Here is an 18,024-nt window from a genome sequence, read left to right as displayed (position 1 = left end):
ATAACTGTTCCCAGCCGGACTGGCTCAAATTTACCAGGGACTCCCAGCGACTTGCCCTCACTGCCAGGTGGGAGACGCAGACTTCTTTCACATGGCATGGGACTGTCCTCACATACAAACTTACTGGAAGATCCTGACTGCTCTCTTAATGAACTTGACAGGCAGATTATTGCCCACAACACTGGCAGGGTGTCTATTGGGTACATATCTCAATTCCTCGACCTTGCCGTACTCCTAGGTAAGCGTAATATAGCGATAAGCTAGAAGGCTGCAGGAATTGATAAAATGGTGCACCGTGGAAATTAATGTCATGACACATTTACTGTCAGACCTCCAGGGCACCGCTGTCCCCGCCAGGAACATGGTTCCTGATGGGCTGACTGCGGTTGGAGTTGTTGTCAGCCACGGCAGCGCTGAGTTCACTGATCACAAGTCCAGTTTCCACCAGCCTTTTCATGGCAGGGAAACACAGTGCAGGGGGGCCACAGGGGGGCCTCTGCACTGCCCATGACCTTGTCATGGGCAGTGCAGGCCCCCCCCCTTGCCTGGCACCCTCAGAATGCGTACTGTCAGCTTTGCAGGCAGTGCGCATTCTGAGGGTGCTGGAGTGCTAAGGGATTGGCCTCGGCTCCCTCAAGGGAGTTTGGAGGTTGGCCAGTCCAACCGCCAAACTCATAAATGAGCCCTTTAATAATTTTTTTTTTTTAAAATCAAGTTGACACAGAAGAAAAAACAGCACAAGTACACAATAAAACAACATAACACAAGAAACTAACACAACAACACAACACAAACGGTCAAAAAACAAAATACCAACAGCACTCTACAGCACCACAACACAAAACATATTAAAATAGCAAACAACAATACCACAACAACAAAATAACTCAGCACCACAACACAACAAAATCAAACTTCATCTATCACCTATCCACCTTCATTACACATTAGCGTTGCATGACATTGATATTTATCATTCAAATACTCTACAGTAAAAGCATTTCGATATGGAAAATACATTGCCAGGTTTAGCATATGAAACCTGAACTGTAATCTTCAGGGTAAGTCCATGGACCCCTTGGAAGGTCAGAGTCTTTATAAAGCTCAAGGCAACAAGGCTACATGACCAGTGTGACCTCCCAGGGCGGCCACAGGCCTGCAAATATGTAACTCAATTACAGTTCATATGTTCTGTATGCGCGTGAAGCCCGAACCAGCACAAGTAAGGTCATATAATCTACCCGCCAATCCCTGAAGGCCTCAGCTTTTTGTGACGAGCCCCCTAGGATGTCCATCACATGGACTTCCAGAGTTAAGGGCAATCAGAAACCTGAGAGATTTCCTATTTGGACTTGTTTGCACTTGGTAACACATCACACAACACTACAGAATTTCACTCCAGCTTCAAGATGTTCCCCTTTTCACATCTTCTTACCTCATCTTGCCCTTCACATGCAAGAACAATCGACAAAAACATGGACTCCACGTATGACCAGCCAACACAGATAACTTCATCCACTTCCTAGTCACAACATTTCACATCAGTCACACGGCAAACACACTGAACCCCATAATAATCAATGACTAAGTCACAGTGAAACATGCAGCAGCAGACGGAGCTGATTAAATCAGCAATAATAGCTTTGATCCTATCTTCATTGCAAAATCCCAGCTCACCCTCATCATCGCCCACCTTCTCGGTGCCTTGAACCACAAAGCACTACGATGCAGTAGCCTAACCAGACATGGGGGGAGTAGTGCTGGTCCACTGTCCCTTTGTGCCCTGGACATTCAACACTTCTCTCCCGTCACTTCCTCCTACTAGCCATACAGACCACTGTGTTACACTGAATCCACCCACCACTCACCACCAACTCTGCTGAGATGTCCACCTCATCAACGCGTCCTCCCCTACTTACATTTTACATGGAAACTTCAACCTTCAATGTAGCACATCAACCAGAACCATGAATGATGCCTTCCTCAACATGTTGTGAAAAGGAGCTGTCCTGCATAGCTCTTGTGAATTCTGGGCATACATTAGTTAATAGCAACTATGTGTCAGTGAGGTATCTTTTGTGCAAAGAAGCACATGTATTAATTGATACTTGCTATGCCCAGTAAACCATATTGATAATCAATGTTAAGAGCAGATAATAATCACAATCATTTAGGAATGTATACTTATTAAACACTGTGAACAATCAAAAAGGTGAACAGAAGATGCAAGGATCCATGCGCATTGCATTTATGAGATAACCCCACATGTTTAACTCCTATAGTGAGAAAACACATTATTCAGTCAAATACTTAAAATGCCTCTTGAGAGTGATAGTTTGTTGGCAAAGGTTTATCACAGATAGTGTATTTCCTTCCAGAGGCAGAACCACCTACAAACTTCCAGACATATGGCACTAGGCATGATATTCAGTATAATGCAGCCTCGTTACTTTAACTCTTGCATTGACTTGGACATGTGAACTGGCCTGTTTTATGCTCAACAAAAGTAACAAATGAATAAATACAATAAAAAAAGATGTGTGTATTAAACCCAACATTATATGGTTAGAAAGTTGTTAGTAGAGGCACTTGAGCTAGGGGCTGTGCGTAAGAGCTGCCCTCCAGTGAAATGATGCAGATCACCATAGAGGACAGTTAGCAGCAGTCTAGGATTGGAGAAGCGAATGGATTTCAGGGGCCAGGATAGCAGTAACCCCAAAATCTATTGTAACCAGTTCAGGGCTAATAAGGCTAGATTGGTTACCAGGCTACGAATTTGAACATTAGCAGTAGTGTCCATTATCTAATAAAAAGACAATTTTCTGCCCTTTTATGTAAGCTTGGATCCACCTTGTCGCTGTAAGCCCGCTGCCTTACCTCGCCTTACGGAAGCGCCAGTCCGGATCTCTGCTAGGACTAGCTGGTCCAACATTGGCAGCTCCTCTAACCTCTTCAGCCTCGCTCTGCCACCCTTTATAATTCTATGTGTTATACTGGAAAGTGTTTTTGACACCTTGAGTACATGCATTGTCATCTAGCTCAGTGAGATACAGTTATGTTCTTGCTAATTTTGCTGATATTTTGAACTGTAGAGCCAAGAGCCATTTAAAAACGTATTTCCTTTTAGAAGCAGGGTGTTTTTGTGTTTATAATAACTTTACTATGACTATTTATCACAAAAGAGATTAAGAGTTTATTAACCCATGTAAGAATGTTGGCTATGCACCACAACAAAAGCCTCTGAAAAGAATTAAACCAAATTTAGAACGAAAATAAACTGCTCAAAACAGAATTTTGTTTGGTGTAAATTTGTTCCGTCGTGTTCGTGATATTTGCATTGCTAAAAAAGGTAGCAAGTTATCTATTAAGGATCAATCTTCTGCATATTGGGTCCATTGGGTAAAGGAGAGAACGTATCTGACTGGAAATGGAGTTTGATTGGATATTAGGAGCAGAACATTTTGCCCTGTGGTTCTTAGTCTGTTGTTGAATGTTGTCTGTAAATTGATGTGACGTTTTTAGACAGGATCTGCAAAAGCAAAAAAGGATCTGCAAAAGCAAAAACAAGATATATATATATATATCAAAAACGAAGTTGTCCTCATGCGAAAGCGCACTCCCAACAGGTTATATAAACGGGAAGAAAAAGCAAAGCCAGCAACTCACAGTGAATTCATTTAGCAGTTTCATTATTCCAGGCCTTAAGTTATAAAATCATCTCTGGACACGTGTTTCACCCTCGTAGGTGCAGCCAGTGCTGGAAGTGTTCCAAGCATTTATTTCTTTCTGAAAAGACCGGCATGGCTTCAGCTTGTCTAATTACAGGCACCTGATTAGTCTCTTTGAATAACAGTCCGCCCCAGTGGGCCTCTCAAGTGAGTAACAGTGCATGCTGGTTGTGGTGGTCCTGCAATTTTATCTTTTTGCCCCAAGTGGGTTGCTGGAGCCAAACGAAATAATGATGTATATATATATATATATATAGAGAGAGAGAGAGAGAGAGACAGGCTGGGCACATCCCACTCATCTGAAGAGCTGTGGGGATCCCCAGAAGGATGGAAGTACCATGTATGAATGTAGTTTTCTACAAATGCTCCATATGTAGATGTGGCTGCAGGTGCTGGGCACTCACTTATGGCTGCCTGGATTCACTTTGTATCATCAGACTTTAACTCAGACCCAGGCGTAGACCGTGAGCAAGAGAGAGAAATACAAGAAAGGGAGAATGACAGAAGGAATGAGAGAAAAAACAATGGGGAAGGGATAATATGATGGAAAATAACTTGTATCAATGAGATAAAGAATCAGAAATTGGAGGGTGGGGTAAAAGGCATGGGGTGCAATCTTGAATACCATTCAGTCTTGGTGTTTGGTAACCCTGACATCCGGCAGCACCGTGGCAGGCTCCTAAGCAGAACATTTGTTTAGTTCAGTTTTCTTCTACAAATTAAGCACTCTGGCCTGTAACCCTAAGTAGAACTGTGCACTGGTAACAGTGAGCACTATTCAAAGTTTCGTGCCTTGCAAAATGTCACTTGTACATACTGATATTGCTTAAAGCTATTGGAATGTTTTGGGACTGCTTATAGCTTTGGTGTTGTGTGACAAATCTGCACAAAACCTTTAACAATAAACTATATCCATCTGAACGTGGATCGTTGCAAGTTACATGCTCACTGGTGAAGGAGGGTGGGCGTTATTGGAGGCCCAAAATGTAGTTTTCTATTGGAATTCCTAAATACAAATCGCTAAAAGCACTGATTGAAAACCATGCTGGCACAGGCAGCGCTCCCAGGCACAGGTAATGCAAAACCTCCACCAATAAATCAAACCTACTATGCAAACAGACACGAGCGACACCCAGCGGCTGCTGAGTGTTATGTTACTGCAAGAATGGCATCTTCATTTGTATCCTGGGACAAACATAGCAGGTGGACAGAAAACATCAGCTCTTTCCAATCTTCCAGATCCGACATCTGAAGACCGCCGATGTCCGTGGACTCAGATGAATACTTAGACGTCTTGTTTGGGCGGGATCTCAACAACCACTGGGCACATTTACACGAGATAAAGATCACCTTTTCAAATTCAATCAGATTCTGAGCTCGGATTAAAATCCTGAAATCTGAGAGTGTCCACGGATTTCCGAGATTATCCCATCCCGACAGCTGGTAAATTTCTGCCACACTGTTTGGCGATTAGCTCAGCAACTATGACCAGCTTCATATTGAATAAAGGAGCACGTGGATCGAGGTTCCCTCTCAGTGAGTGCTACGTTTGGGGTTCTTCTACCCACAGTTCTCTTATGAAAATGGCTAAATGTTCCCTAAGGGAGTTAAAATGGAGGAAGCTAATTTTGGGACCAACCATATGATCTTTTCCATTTTTCACCAATCGGTCTAAAACATTGTAGGAATTGCCCAATCTGCATTGCACATCATCTGGGACAGATTCATGAAAGTTCGTCAAACGACACAAAGTTATTACAGTACATAATGGGTGCCTGTGTAATATTTTTCAATATTGCATTGATGGGTTCTGGTGTCGTCATAAACTACAAAACTGCTAAGGCAGAATGGTTTGTAAATTTACAAGAACCTCAAGATGACATTATAGGGCGCTTTTTATATTACTTGTTTATTTCGGGGTAGTTAGCTTGAAAAAGTTGCATTATTAACAGAGATACTAACAATCGGTACTGCTATGAACTTGAGAACTCGAATGTTTAGGTTTTGTTTACCTTGTTGAATAACTTGTTGCTAAAACAATGCACAGTGGTGAGGGCGAGTTAATTGATGCATCTGTAGCTACTGTGTTTATGGTAGATTTGTAAATCCACCAGGGTTTGCCACATAATTTGCTTTTTTTTTCAGATTTCACAAAAAATATTGTTTGCAGCTCTTGTGGAAGAAAACATACTGCATGAGAATGTGCTGCTGTAAGAAATTGGCATCATTAGGTGTGTGGCTCACACAAGTAATAGGTCAACGGTTGTCCTTACTGGGAACTCAGCACCCCATTGTAGCGCTTGACTCTCTCAGGGTAGCGAGGCAGAGCAGGCCAACGACTATTCACAGGAGTGGTGTGGGCTAGTTATCATTATTCACTGGCACGCAATAATAGCACTCAGTAACTCGATCGTCCACCCAGTACTTTTTCTTTCGAAAAGGAGAAGTACTTTTACTGCACACACCCTACAAAAAACTACGCAGTAATTTACAAATACATATACTGACAGATGGCAAATACCAGAGATGACATTGCATATTCACCATTGATCCTCTAAGGAGGTCATACAAATATATCAAGTAAGATAGAGTCAGTACTCTTATAAAAATGTCTTGGGGATAGCTGCAGCGCTCCTGTAGCCCCTACCAGGCCATTTTTGTAACACTGGTGGTGCCACCTGCCCATTTTGGGGGGTCACCACATGCAGCAAAATACACAAACATCAAACCCCCACAGTGCATTATGGGGCGCTCCTCCAGAAGCAGTGAATATTAAGGTTGCGGCTCTCCCGCTGAGCCAGGTCCTTCACTGCCCACGGGAGCTGGCAACTGTACTCTCAGGATCACTTGGTGTGCAGTGGCTGATCGCTCTCGCTAGACATAGGCATGTGGAGCGGGGCAGACCCACAGCGACTAGAGGAGCACGGCGGCGCTCCTCCCTGATCTCCTGTGTTCCAGGGGACGGGGTCCCAGTCCCTTTTTAAAATAAGAATAGCCTGGGGGAGGTGATCCTGGGGTCAGGAGGGAGTCAGGTAGGAGGCCCCACACATGCCCCCTCCCTGCCCAATGGTTAAATATAGAACGCTACGATAACCCCTGGGCCCTGGCCCTCCCCCAAGGAAAAAAGGGGGTAAGAAGTAAATGGCAGCATAGCCCCACACTCTTCATCCCAAGCAAAAGGTGAGAGAACTTAACCAAATTTTAAAATGCCAGAACTCTGGTCCCATTGTGCCGATTTTGACAATCCTGGACTCATTTAACTCCTGGTGGTGTGCTCCAGCCGCAGGAGCAGTTGCAGCAATCCTCATGGAACTGGTTCTTCTGTCTCCCTGTGCCAGCCTTCCTCCTGGTCTTGGTTTCTGTGCACAAAGGTCCAGGGATTTCCCCAACTGGCCATCAAGAGGCAAAGGGGCCAGCCTCGCTGGCCCTTGGTGATACCCACTGGTCCTGGGGTCAAGTGAGCAGAGTCCTTGGTCCTTTCTGGGCACCAGGGGGCCTCTTCCAGTTCTCCTTGGTAGTCCCAGGAGCTAGTTCAAAACGATGTCATCCAGGAGTCACTGGTCACATCTGCTCCTGAGGTCTCAGCTCTGCCCCACACTGCCATCACTGCCAGGGTCTTACACACCAAAAGTTCAAAGAAAGCCCCCCTCCTGGGCTGGCTCCAGTTGTGTGGACTTTCTCCCTTGTTCGGTGGGTTTGGGCAGGCCCAGCCCTGGTACAGTATGACAGCTGACTGAGTGATGCAGATCATTCCGCCCCTCCCCTTTCCTCCTCAGGAGCTGTGTGAAGTACTGTTAATTGCTCCTTTTGTGTGGAGGCCTTTCTTTCTGCTGCTGGAGAAAAATGTAATTAACTGGACATCGCAGGGTAACGAAAGACCTGGGCTGTGATCCCGAGCTGGGCCAGGGAAATATGAATAGTCTGGATAACCCATAAAGTGTACAAATATAATTTTGGAATTTGTAGAATTAATTTTCCCCTACAGGTTACACCCCAATTTGATATGCCAATGGTCTCCGTAGGCCAAAAGGATGAGAAACTGCACTCTAAGGCAGTTCTCTCCCTATGTGTATAATAAAGTGTCACTACAAACAAAACAGTAAATCACACTGACTTTCCCTATGTGTACTCTAAGAATAAAAGGCATATCCTGGGTCAATATCTAATCCTGCAGAATCCCCATTGCACCAGGATACCTGTGCACAGTTAGTGGGCTGCACACAACGATAGTCTCCAATGCGCAGCCCGCACACGTGTATACATGAGTGTACATACATGTTCATGTATAATCAGCCAAGTGCCCCTTACCCTTGCCGTGTCACAAGAACCTTATTTTAAAAGGCAGACACTGGTGGTAAACATGCTCAGTCCATTTACCATGTGATTACTGTGGGTGAGACACATGTACTGTGACTTACACACAGGTAAAAGTCCAAACCCAGGTGATCAAAAAAAGCAAGAAGTCTGAGCGTACTGATTGGGGAGAACTCAATTTCAACAGCTGCATAAATTGTTTTTTGATGCATAATCTAGAAAATCTTGCCACATAATTTGATCCTTCATGCCACAAAATTCTAGTAGCCCTAACAATATAAAACCTCAGCAGAGCATTTAGGGGCTCCTCATTAGGATGGTGAAATTTATATTGCACAACAAACTGTGAAATATTTCCATATTTTACTGCTTCCTTTAACATATGGGTTTTTGAGCCACAGCATTTTGTGCAACCAAAGCACCCAAAAATGACTTCAAGCCTTGGCCAGTGTGAGACCAGAGGATGAGAAGCTGCTGGGTCCTCACTTTGTCCCTGGCAGCAAAGATGGAGAGCCACTGGGTGCACTTGCTGAGTGAGCAGTGTTCCGATTAGCAGATGGCCATCACAAAATCAGAAATGTGTTTTTGAATAGTCAAATTTATTAACCTGAAAAAAGATGAGATGCAGTAAAAAATTGTCAGTACTTTATGCCATACTGCATCAGGGTGTTTTTAATTTATGTGAGCACTCAAGCTTGAGCCTGACACTAAGATGTCAGCAGAGGAGAGGAAATAGTCAGTACTTGATCTCATTTTGCATCCGGGTGTTTTTGATGGGAGCACTCAAGCTTGAGCCTAAGATGGCAGCAGAGGAGAAGAAATAATCAGTCATATGTATCAGGGTGTTTTTGATTTTGTGAGCACTCAAGCTTGAGCCTGACACTAAGATGGCAGCAGAGGAGAAGAGGGAAAAGACTATCCTCCCGAAGGCCACCTCAGTGGCAGGCTCGCACTCAAGCACTGGCAAAAAAGAATACAAATAACTCAGATGGTTTTCTGTGCACCAGGCAGTTATGACATAAAATATTGAGTGTGTGATGACTATGTGATGTAAAATAGACATTTGTGCATTCCAGTGGAGGTGGAAAGCTACACCTTAACAGCAAATGGAAAGATGGTGAAACTGAAATCCTTCTGGCAATTCATATAAGATGTGATTGGCAATGCTTCAATCCAGTGGGATTGACAATGCCTCAATCCAGTGGTTGAAGTGTCCTGAACCAAATAAGCCAATGTCTGAAAAAGGCTAACCCAAATCCAACTACAAGTTTAAATTACAGTGATAAAAACAGAAGGTGTTGGTTACAACAGACCTAAAAAGGAGATGTCAAATAAGGTCAGACTTAAATGAAGGAGGAAAGGATGTAAGTGATATTCTATGATACAACCACTCAATCCTGATGTGCATGAGGCTACAACAACACAATCTACTTGCATGCATGAAACTCAGTATGACGCTGCAGATGCTACCCTTGTAAGGTACATGAGAAACCACTTGAGACCACAACACTCAATTCTCGTGGCATAAGTGAGACTTCTTATGGGGCTACTGCACCCACCCGCATGACATTAAAGAGATGTTGTCTGATGCTACAATTCCCTACTATCCTGGAACATATGACCATCCATTTGTGACTACACCGTACCATCATGATATACATAATGAGGCTGCCACACCCCTATAATATAACATAACATAAAATAACATAATATCATGGGATAGATAGATAGATAGATAGATAGATAGATAGATAGATAGATAGATAGATAGATAGATGGATAGATAGATAGATGGATAGATAGATAGTCTATCTATCTATCTATCTGTCTATCATAGAAAAGAATAGAATAAAAGCATACAGTTCAAGAACCCATCCTAATTAGACTCCATGTGAGCCTACAACACCCCACCATCATGATATACATGAGCCTCAATGTCAGGTTTCAGTACCCACCTTCAAGAACTTCCCAAAAATCATTGTGAGACCACAACAACCCACTGTCATCATTTAAGTACATACTATGTACATGACTAGGTTACAACATCCAATCTACTTATAGTACATAACTGTGTTGATGCCCACCTTCATGTTGTACATGACATTTAAAAACAAAAAATACAACACCCCACTGCATGATTTACATAAGCATACACCGTAGGTTACAACACCCCAGCATACGGTTAATTACAGGGTACAACATCCAACCCATGCATCACATGTGACTCTTTATTTAAACCTAAAACATCCCACTCTCATTTTGTATGTGAGTTTCAATTTAAAGCTACAATGCCTCACCTTCCTGGAGCTGTATTACACAGAGTGCCCTGGTAGTGCAGTGGGCATGTGCACCCCCAGGGCACTTTGGTATTACGCAGGTGGCTGCAGACGCCTGTGTGGCCCCTTCTGTAATACTGATAGTGCTGGTGCACATGGAGTGTCAGAGCTATCTAGAGAGGGCATTAACGCATTTACTTGGGGGTGTGGCCTCATGCAAATTAATGTATCTCTTAGCCTCTGTGCTCACGCCATATTATAGACTTGGGCATAAAGTCAAAGAAGCCGTGGGGAGGCGTACTGACAGTACACCTCCTGAAGGCAGCCCTCTGGAGGGACAAGGGGGTCCCACGGACCCTCCCAGACATCACCCTTCAAGCGGGTGCGATCACTCATTGCACCCGCCTGAACAGGTATCTCTGTCCTCTCTCTAAAGTGCAGGTGGGTGCAACCTGCACTGTGAAACATGGAGCAGATGACTGAAGCAGCCACATCGTATTCCACTTAATGTCCTGCACTAAGTTCAAGGCTGCCCTGAGGGCAGTGCATTCATTGTAATCCGGCACACTGTTCATGTTTGTGCCCCGCCCACCTGTTTAAAGAAGTGCTGTGTGCCTGTTACATAATAAGGGCCCTACTATACATAACACTCTATATGGAGCACAAATACCCCACCGGCTTGATAAGGAGGTGAGGATGTTAGAAAGGATTTTTAGAGGAAAATAAAGACTAAAGGGAAGGATCCGCACATGAGAGAGTCAGGGTTTTCTAGAAGAGGAGCAGAGAGGGAAAGAAAAGGCGTAAAGGAAGAAAAAGGTGTTTGGCAGCAGAATTATTTATCATCTTGATGAGAGAGATCACAAGCAAAAAGCAGGTGGCTCATGTTTGTACGGTACAAGTAATTTAGATTTCTTCCAACATCTTTCCAGGTGGAGCTGGTAAAGCCATTAGAGGCACAGGTCAAATGAATGAAATGGATGGAAAGAAGGCAAGAATGCAAAAAAACAAAAATGAGACTTGGGCTCTCATAACTAGTAGCAGAATTTCGCCCAGAGTGATAATCCAAAGTTAAATTGTACCACCTCCAATTTTAAGTGTCTCCTGGCCTGACATTTTCAGGTTGCATACTCAGAAACTGATAATTCCAAGCCAGGAGAGCCTGATAACCTATTTAATGCTGCAAGGATTGGGGCTGTGTACAGCAGAACAACCTGATCTGTGCCCTTCCTTTGCAGCTGCAAGGGGAGGGCAGGCTTTGCCCCCCATAGACAGCCTGAAGACTACCCTTTGCTGCTGTGCACTTATCAGCAACAAGAAGACAGATGAATCAAACACATTTTATGAGTCAATTAGTCTATGGAAGCTGGAGCTGCAATACCTACAATTCCAATAAGGTATGGGCTTCCGGCATCTCCAAGCAAGTGTCCCACCATAGATTGCAGGGCTGTTGCGGTGGATCTGCGGGTTGGGGTCACTACATACTGCAACAGAAAAACAGAAATAAATTAGCAGGATACACAGTTGAATATAGTACGCACATACTCTAAATTTAATGCACATTAACCATGTGGTTGAATTTAAAAACATAAATCGGAATTTAAGAACAACACTTTGAGGACCACGTGCATATGGACCCTTCTGATGCCCATGACATAGAAGCTATAGTCTTGACTCAGAGGTACACCCTCTCCACCCCATACTTCACAGAATAAAAATAGGCCTTACGATAAAAGATTATTTTCTCTGCTCGCTAGTGAGTGTATTTCAACTCTTTTGGGGCTGATCCAGGGAACCTGATCGTCCTTTCCTAATGAATCACACCAAGGTAGTAATTTCCGTATGTTTACCCACAGACCAAGGAATCATAAGATGACCCCTGACCCGAGGAGCAATACAGAATTGTACATGGGTTTAAAAAAGACTAAGGATAGAACCATATTACCTCACACAGAATGCAAGGTTAGCGAACACTAGACCCCATCCAGGTTACACAAATTCTACATCTACATCCCCTTTAAGACATTCATATTTACACGTAACACGATTCCTTAAAAAAAAACTATGTTACTTTAAGAACAAATCTCATCTAGTCATTACAATAAAATGACAAATGGTTTTGTTACATAAAGAAAATAAGGACTTACTTGCCTTCCTTTTGAACAACTGGTTACAGATGAAAGTGAGCATTGTGCAAGTTGGCACAATATTGGTGAATTTGAGAAGGAATAGGATGAGAATTTACCCCTTCAGACTGTACTACTAAATACTGACTACAAACATTTTGCCCAAAAACAATATTAAAGTTAAAAAAACATAATATTAACAACTCTGTACTTATAATTAAAATAACAAACATATGGAATCTAAAATATTGACCTACTAATACAAAATTATAGATTAATATAATATTGATTTTCAAGATTAACATAAAAAATAACAAAAATATTGAAAACCATTATATAGTACTTAAATTTAGAATATATTTTGTTAAAATATCAAATATATTTCATTAAAATTAACTTTAAAAATAGGCAATTCTTCTTTAAATATATAATTTACATAACTGAAAACAAATTTACCTTGTAATTAAACTTTAAAAAATATATACTTTAACTTTACATTTAATGAAAAAATATATATATAAATTCTGGATTCAAAATATTTACTTTAAAAAGCATAACATCAATTAAAAAATATTAAAACAATTTGAATTATGAACATCAATTTACATTTAAGAATAAATATACATTTATTATTTAAAATGTAAAACATGTAAAATAATTACATGTCCCCAAAAGAATGCAAAAGTGTGGGGCAAATGGCTGGGTCTTCTCCCTTACCCACTCATTATTGGAGGCCTGGTGTGGATTGTTACTAATGTTGATGTATCATACTGCTGATCTGTGTTGTCTATTCAATGGTATGTACAAGCTGGTGTGGCTAGCTCCTACATGTGCTCTTTTATACTCTTTGTTCCTCTCCTTTTCTTTTAAAAAAACAATAAAAATTGTTTATAAAAAAAATAGATAAAAATAATACAATATTTTAGTGAATAAACAATACATTAAAAATATCAATTAAGACACTACCCACCCAAATGCCTTTTACAACTAACTCAACAATCTGAGTAAATAACAATTACTAATTTAATTAAAATTTACAAACATTAAACTACAAATAATGGTAAGAAATACTGCAATAAAAAACAAATTTCAAAAAATAATAATAAAATCAATTGCAAAATACTGACAAAATACATAAAAGCAATATAAAAAACAAGAATATTGAAGTAAAAGATATTGAATATTTCCATAACACTTAAAAAAAGACAAACTATATACATACCATTGATATTGAAAACGTAAGTATTATGGTATTCATAATATTATGACATTGATAATAAGTGCCATCAGTAATCTGCCAGCGAAATTAAGGCCCATATTTATACTTTTTTAGTGCCGCATTTTCGACGCTTTTTGACGCAAAAGCGGCGCAAATGCGGTGCTAAAAATTTATAAATATGGGCCTAAGAATCTACCCCACAACTCCATATTGATTTGAGGCACAACACACACTTCTTCCTTTCCATCTCAGCACTCTTATTATTTCTCCACAGCCAGAGAAAACGACAGAGAAAATCTACAGCCGCATTTCTCATGCTTACTCCAACTAATAATGGAACCCTTGAGACAGAAGTACCATTTGGCTATCCCTGGTGTGGCCTTGGCACCCTTGTGTGTGCTCAACAAATCAAAGAAAGGCTTATGACTGGTTCTCAAACTATATGTGGTGTCCAACATAAATATTTTAAAAGGTGAGCACCCCACCATATTGCAAGTATCTCATTTTCTATGGTGGAATCAGTTGGCTCAGCCCCACTCAGAGCTCCAGATGCGAATCCCACAATCAGGTCACAAGCAAGGACTCTTTGCACACTCTTTAGTGTTAAAGGTATAGGTAAGGGTAAGTAATAAGTGCAGAGCACTGCTGTCACGCCACAGTAGGACTGAATCATCGAATCAATGACTGAGTGCTTGGTTTCAAAAAGAACATGGGAACCCTATTACGTCACACAGAATGCAAGCTTAGTAAACACTAGACTACACCCTTGTTATGAATCTCTACAGCCCCTTACATGCCAACCCCATAAGGGTGTGGAAATCAACCAATCTCATCGTGGAGAAAGGCTAGTAACTGTTGCGTTCACAGAGCTCCTACTTCAAGCCTGTAATGTGAGGAAACTGGCTTTGTAGCACTCACTGGTCACGGGGTCTCATACAGTGCTTAATTTGAGCTAGTGGGTGCTGGGGCACATTTTTGGGGGCCAGCACTTATTGGTTTGCATGAGGCATTTACTGTGAGCAAAAGACACTAATGGAAAAGACGGTGGAACAGATAGATGGAAAGGCGTCACAAAGGGAGAAAGCAGAAAGCTACAACGGGCAGGGAGTAGCTGTAAATGGATTAACGAGGCCCAGGATGGCTTTAGGATTATGCTGCCCTTAGTATTCTGTGCTCGCACATTTAATTGCAGCAGCCGCATGTTTCAAAGGAGAGTTTTGGGCACCGGCACGTTTTAGTTACAAATTAACCACTGGTCTCATAATCTCTACTGTCACCTTGCACACTTCCAGACTTCAAGTGGGGGGACACAGAAGAAGGCATGAAAGGTCAAGAGGCACCAGGTCCCAACTTTAATAGAGGGCCCTTAACCCCTTTTGAATCCTGATTTCTCACTCACTGCGAGCATTACATCACCTATGGCACGTGTACTGCGACTTACTTTTGTACAGACCATGTGTAACACAAGGCTTAGTTCCACATGGGCCAGACTATTTCCCCCCATTTCCTCCTTGAACCACAGTGCCATGGCTGCAGCCTTCAGATCACCCTCCTAGATAGAGTTGAGTGAATGTGACAAAAAATATTCTCTCATTCTCCTCTAGATTATACAGCGAGTTTCCCTATAATTTGGCTTTTTCAATAAAATATTTCATGATCTGGTTTTCAACTGAGTGGGTACATTTCCCACACTCTTCTGCTCCACAATTTTATGAATGGAATTACTACATTCCTTGATAGATGAAACTGAGGAAACGCAGCAAATGTAAAGTTTTCCATGAAGCAGATATGACTTGAATTGTATTTAGACAAATTATGCTGGAGTAACAATACTTGCGTCAAACAAATTAATAAAGACAAAGTGGCTCATCCTACTGCACATTCCAAGGGTGCTGGGGCAGGTGGGCCTGCACTGCCCATGACAACAGTGCGGGCAGTGCACACTTGTTCTCTGCCAGCCTTTTCATGGCGGTTGAACTGCCATGAAAAGGCTGGAGGAGAACATGGTTGTAATCAGCACGGCGGAGCTGACTTCAGTGCCGCCATGGCTGATTACAACAATGACCGCCGTCATCCCGTCGGAATCAGAGATGCTGGCAGAGACGGCGGTCTCTTGGCAGCACCGACTGCCAATCTTGTAATATGGCGGTCGGACCGCCACAGCTGTGGCACTTCGACCTCCACCGCGAGTCTGGAGGACTTCAGACCACCAGACTCGTAATCAGGCCCTAAATCTGCAGACGAACAAGTTTACTGATAAAACTATATAACACAAATGATATTGTGTGGAAGTTGGTTTCTGTGAATATTTACCATTTGTGCATCACCAACTGAAGTGTCTTGATTTGTTTTAATCCTGTTTTAATCCTATTGAAATCTCTGTTGCAGGCACACTTCAGAATTACAAAAAGAAGTGCTTCATATTTGCTTTCCTAACTGCAGAATACATACAATTCATATACGGGTGTTTATATTTTGTTGTGTGTTGCAAAAAACGACACCCTTCCGTTCATATTCCATGCACTCCAGCTAGATAGTCACAGAATTCATTTTTAAAACTACTCTGACTTTGTAGTCAGAAAAAGAAAAGTAAACACCAATCCCCATGTTAAAAAAAAAAATCGCAATTTGTCAGAAGACATAGCTTGACATTTGGCCTCTGTCAGTAAAGCACCACAAACGTGACAATATAAACATATAATTTAAAGGTAGCTTTATTTATTGCTTGGACTTTCCTGGCTCATCAAAAATTGGCTGGTGACGCTGGTGACGCACAGTTTGGGAAATGCTGCTGTACAGTTTGGGAAACACTGCTTAAACATACACTTTGAATGGGCTTTATATCAGCAAATGGCTCATGCTTAAAAGGCTTTTTGGCTATCAGTTACCAGTTCATTATTCTATGGTTTCTTTCTCTAATTTTATTGTTTTCCTAGCCTGGAGCTTTTCTTTTTTTTTCTCATGTCTGATTGGATTCTTGCACATCTCGTGTGAAGGAACTATTTTTTTATTTCTCAGATTCCATTTTATTTCACTTTTAGCACTCCTAGGGATAACATTGCTTTCCTCGCTCTCTGCCCGACCCTGGTCCCATTCCCTCTCATCTTACTTCCTATTCCCCAGTGGGGCTTTTGGGGGTAGCCGACCCCGGGAAGGTCTCCCTCCCAAATTCTTTGGTGAAATGAAGCACCCCTGAGGCTGCTTGGGCAACATTGGGCTATCTTGGCTATGGCGGGAACGGGTGGCACATAGCCTGACATTTTAGGGTCCCAGCCACCATTTTAGTGAGGTGAAACAGTGGCTGGTAGAGAAGCAGGAGGCCCTGTAAATTTCTCTATCCCCCACCTCCCATCCATAAGGTTGGAGGGCTTAGTGGTTATGTTGTTGTTGGTGATTTGCTAGGTTGATTTTCTTTTGGATAGGTGCATCGGGGGTTTTTAATGTCTGTTCGCAGTCGCTTGGAGGCAGGTGCAGTGGCGGGGACAGGGTCCAGTTGACTTTATTTGCAGAGTTTTAGGCTTTAAAGTGGCAGCCCAGATAAAAGGAGAAGGGTAGCCGGCGCCTGGATGAGCCAAGTTGTTCAATGTTCAGCTTGAAGTTTTCCTAGTTACAGTTGCAGAGTTATTAGCAGATGAAAGGAGTGTTAAGTCAGCAACGACACAGTCATAATACAAAGTTCAGGATTGCAAGAAGGGGGGCGGGGGGACGGGGAAGGGCAGGGAAGGTGTGAGGGGAGGGGAGCATTATAGGTATATGATTGTATAGTGAGATTGTTAGTTTTGTGAAGGCAAAGGCCTAGGTTGTGATATTGTTAAGTGTACTTGTCTTCAATAAAGCAGCCTTTTCCATACCACACTGTGTCAGTCTCGTCTGCTTCCACATTGTTTGCTTCTTTTTGGTTTTACTGTTTTTAACCATGTCAGAGGACAGATACCTTATTAAAATATGTTGTACCTCTAGGCATTATTAACTGTTTTTGACATACCAATCCTTGATTATCACTCGTTTTGACGGCTCATTATTATTTACTAAAGATCTCTGGCAAAGAGCCCCCCTGTGGGGCCTGTCAGGCATTGCAGTGCCGGCCTGACGAGGAGCACAGCCCTATGATGAAGCATGTCACCGATTTGTGAGTGAGGGCTTCCACTCCACACAAATTTGTTTTCCAGGGATCTGTGATCTATAGGTTCATACCTGTTACGATGGGACTGTGTATATCTTTTTGATGTATATAGCCTGGACAGTAACCTCCCTAGTACTAATACTAGTAGCTCAAGAGTAAAGACTGGCAACAGCGAAAGAAAACGCAAGCCCAAGCCAGTTAGTATTACCGCGGGGATGAATAGAGAGGTAGCATGTAACCA

The 18,024-nt window shown here is 42.3% G+C and overlaps 1 protein-coding gene across 1 annotated transcript in view; it reads right to left on the bottom strand.

The window, feature by feature from the left end:
• Nucleotides 1-18,024, bottom strand: part of LOC138286527 (protein spinster homolog 3-like) — a 389,154-nt gene that overhangs the window by 84,656 nt on the left and 286,474 nt on the right. Inside the window, exon 10 of the mRNA XM_069226888.1 lies at nucleotides 11,701-11,799. Coding sequence (XP_069082989.1) covers nucleotides 11,701-11,799 — 99 coding nt within the window. The remainder of the gene's footprint in view (nucleotides 1-11,700; nucleotides 11,800-18,024) is intronic.

This window comes from Pleurodeles waltl, chromosome 3_2 (genome assembly GCF_031143425.1).
Source record: "Pleurodeles waltl isolate 20211129_DDA chromosome 3_2, aPleWal1.hap1.20221129, whole genome shotgun sequence".
In the NCBI taxonomy this organism is placed as follows: Eukaryota; Metazoa; Chordata; class Amphibia; order Caudata; family Salamandridae; genus Pleurodeles; species Pleurodeles waltl.
The sequence above is the reverse complement of the archived record's forward strand: the minus strand, read 5'-3'. Positions and strand labels throughout refer to the sequence as shown.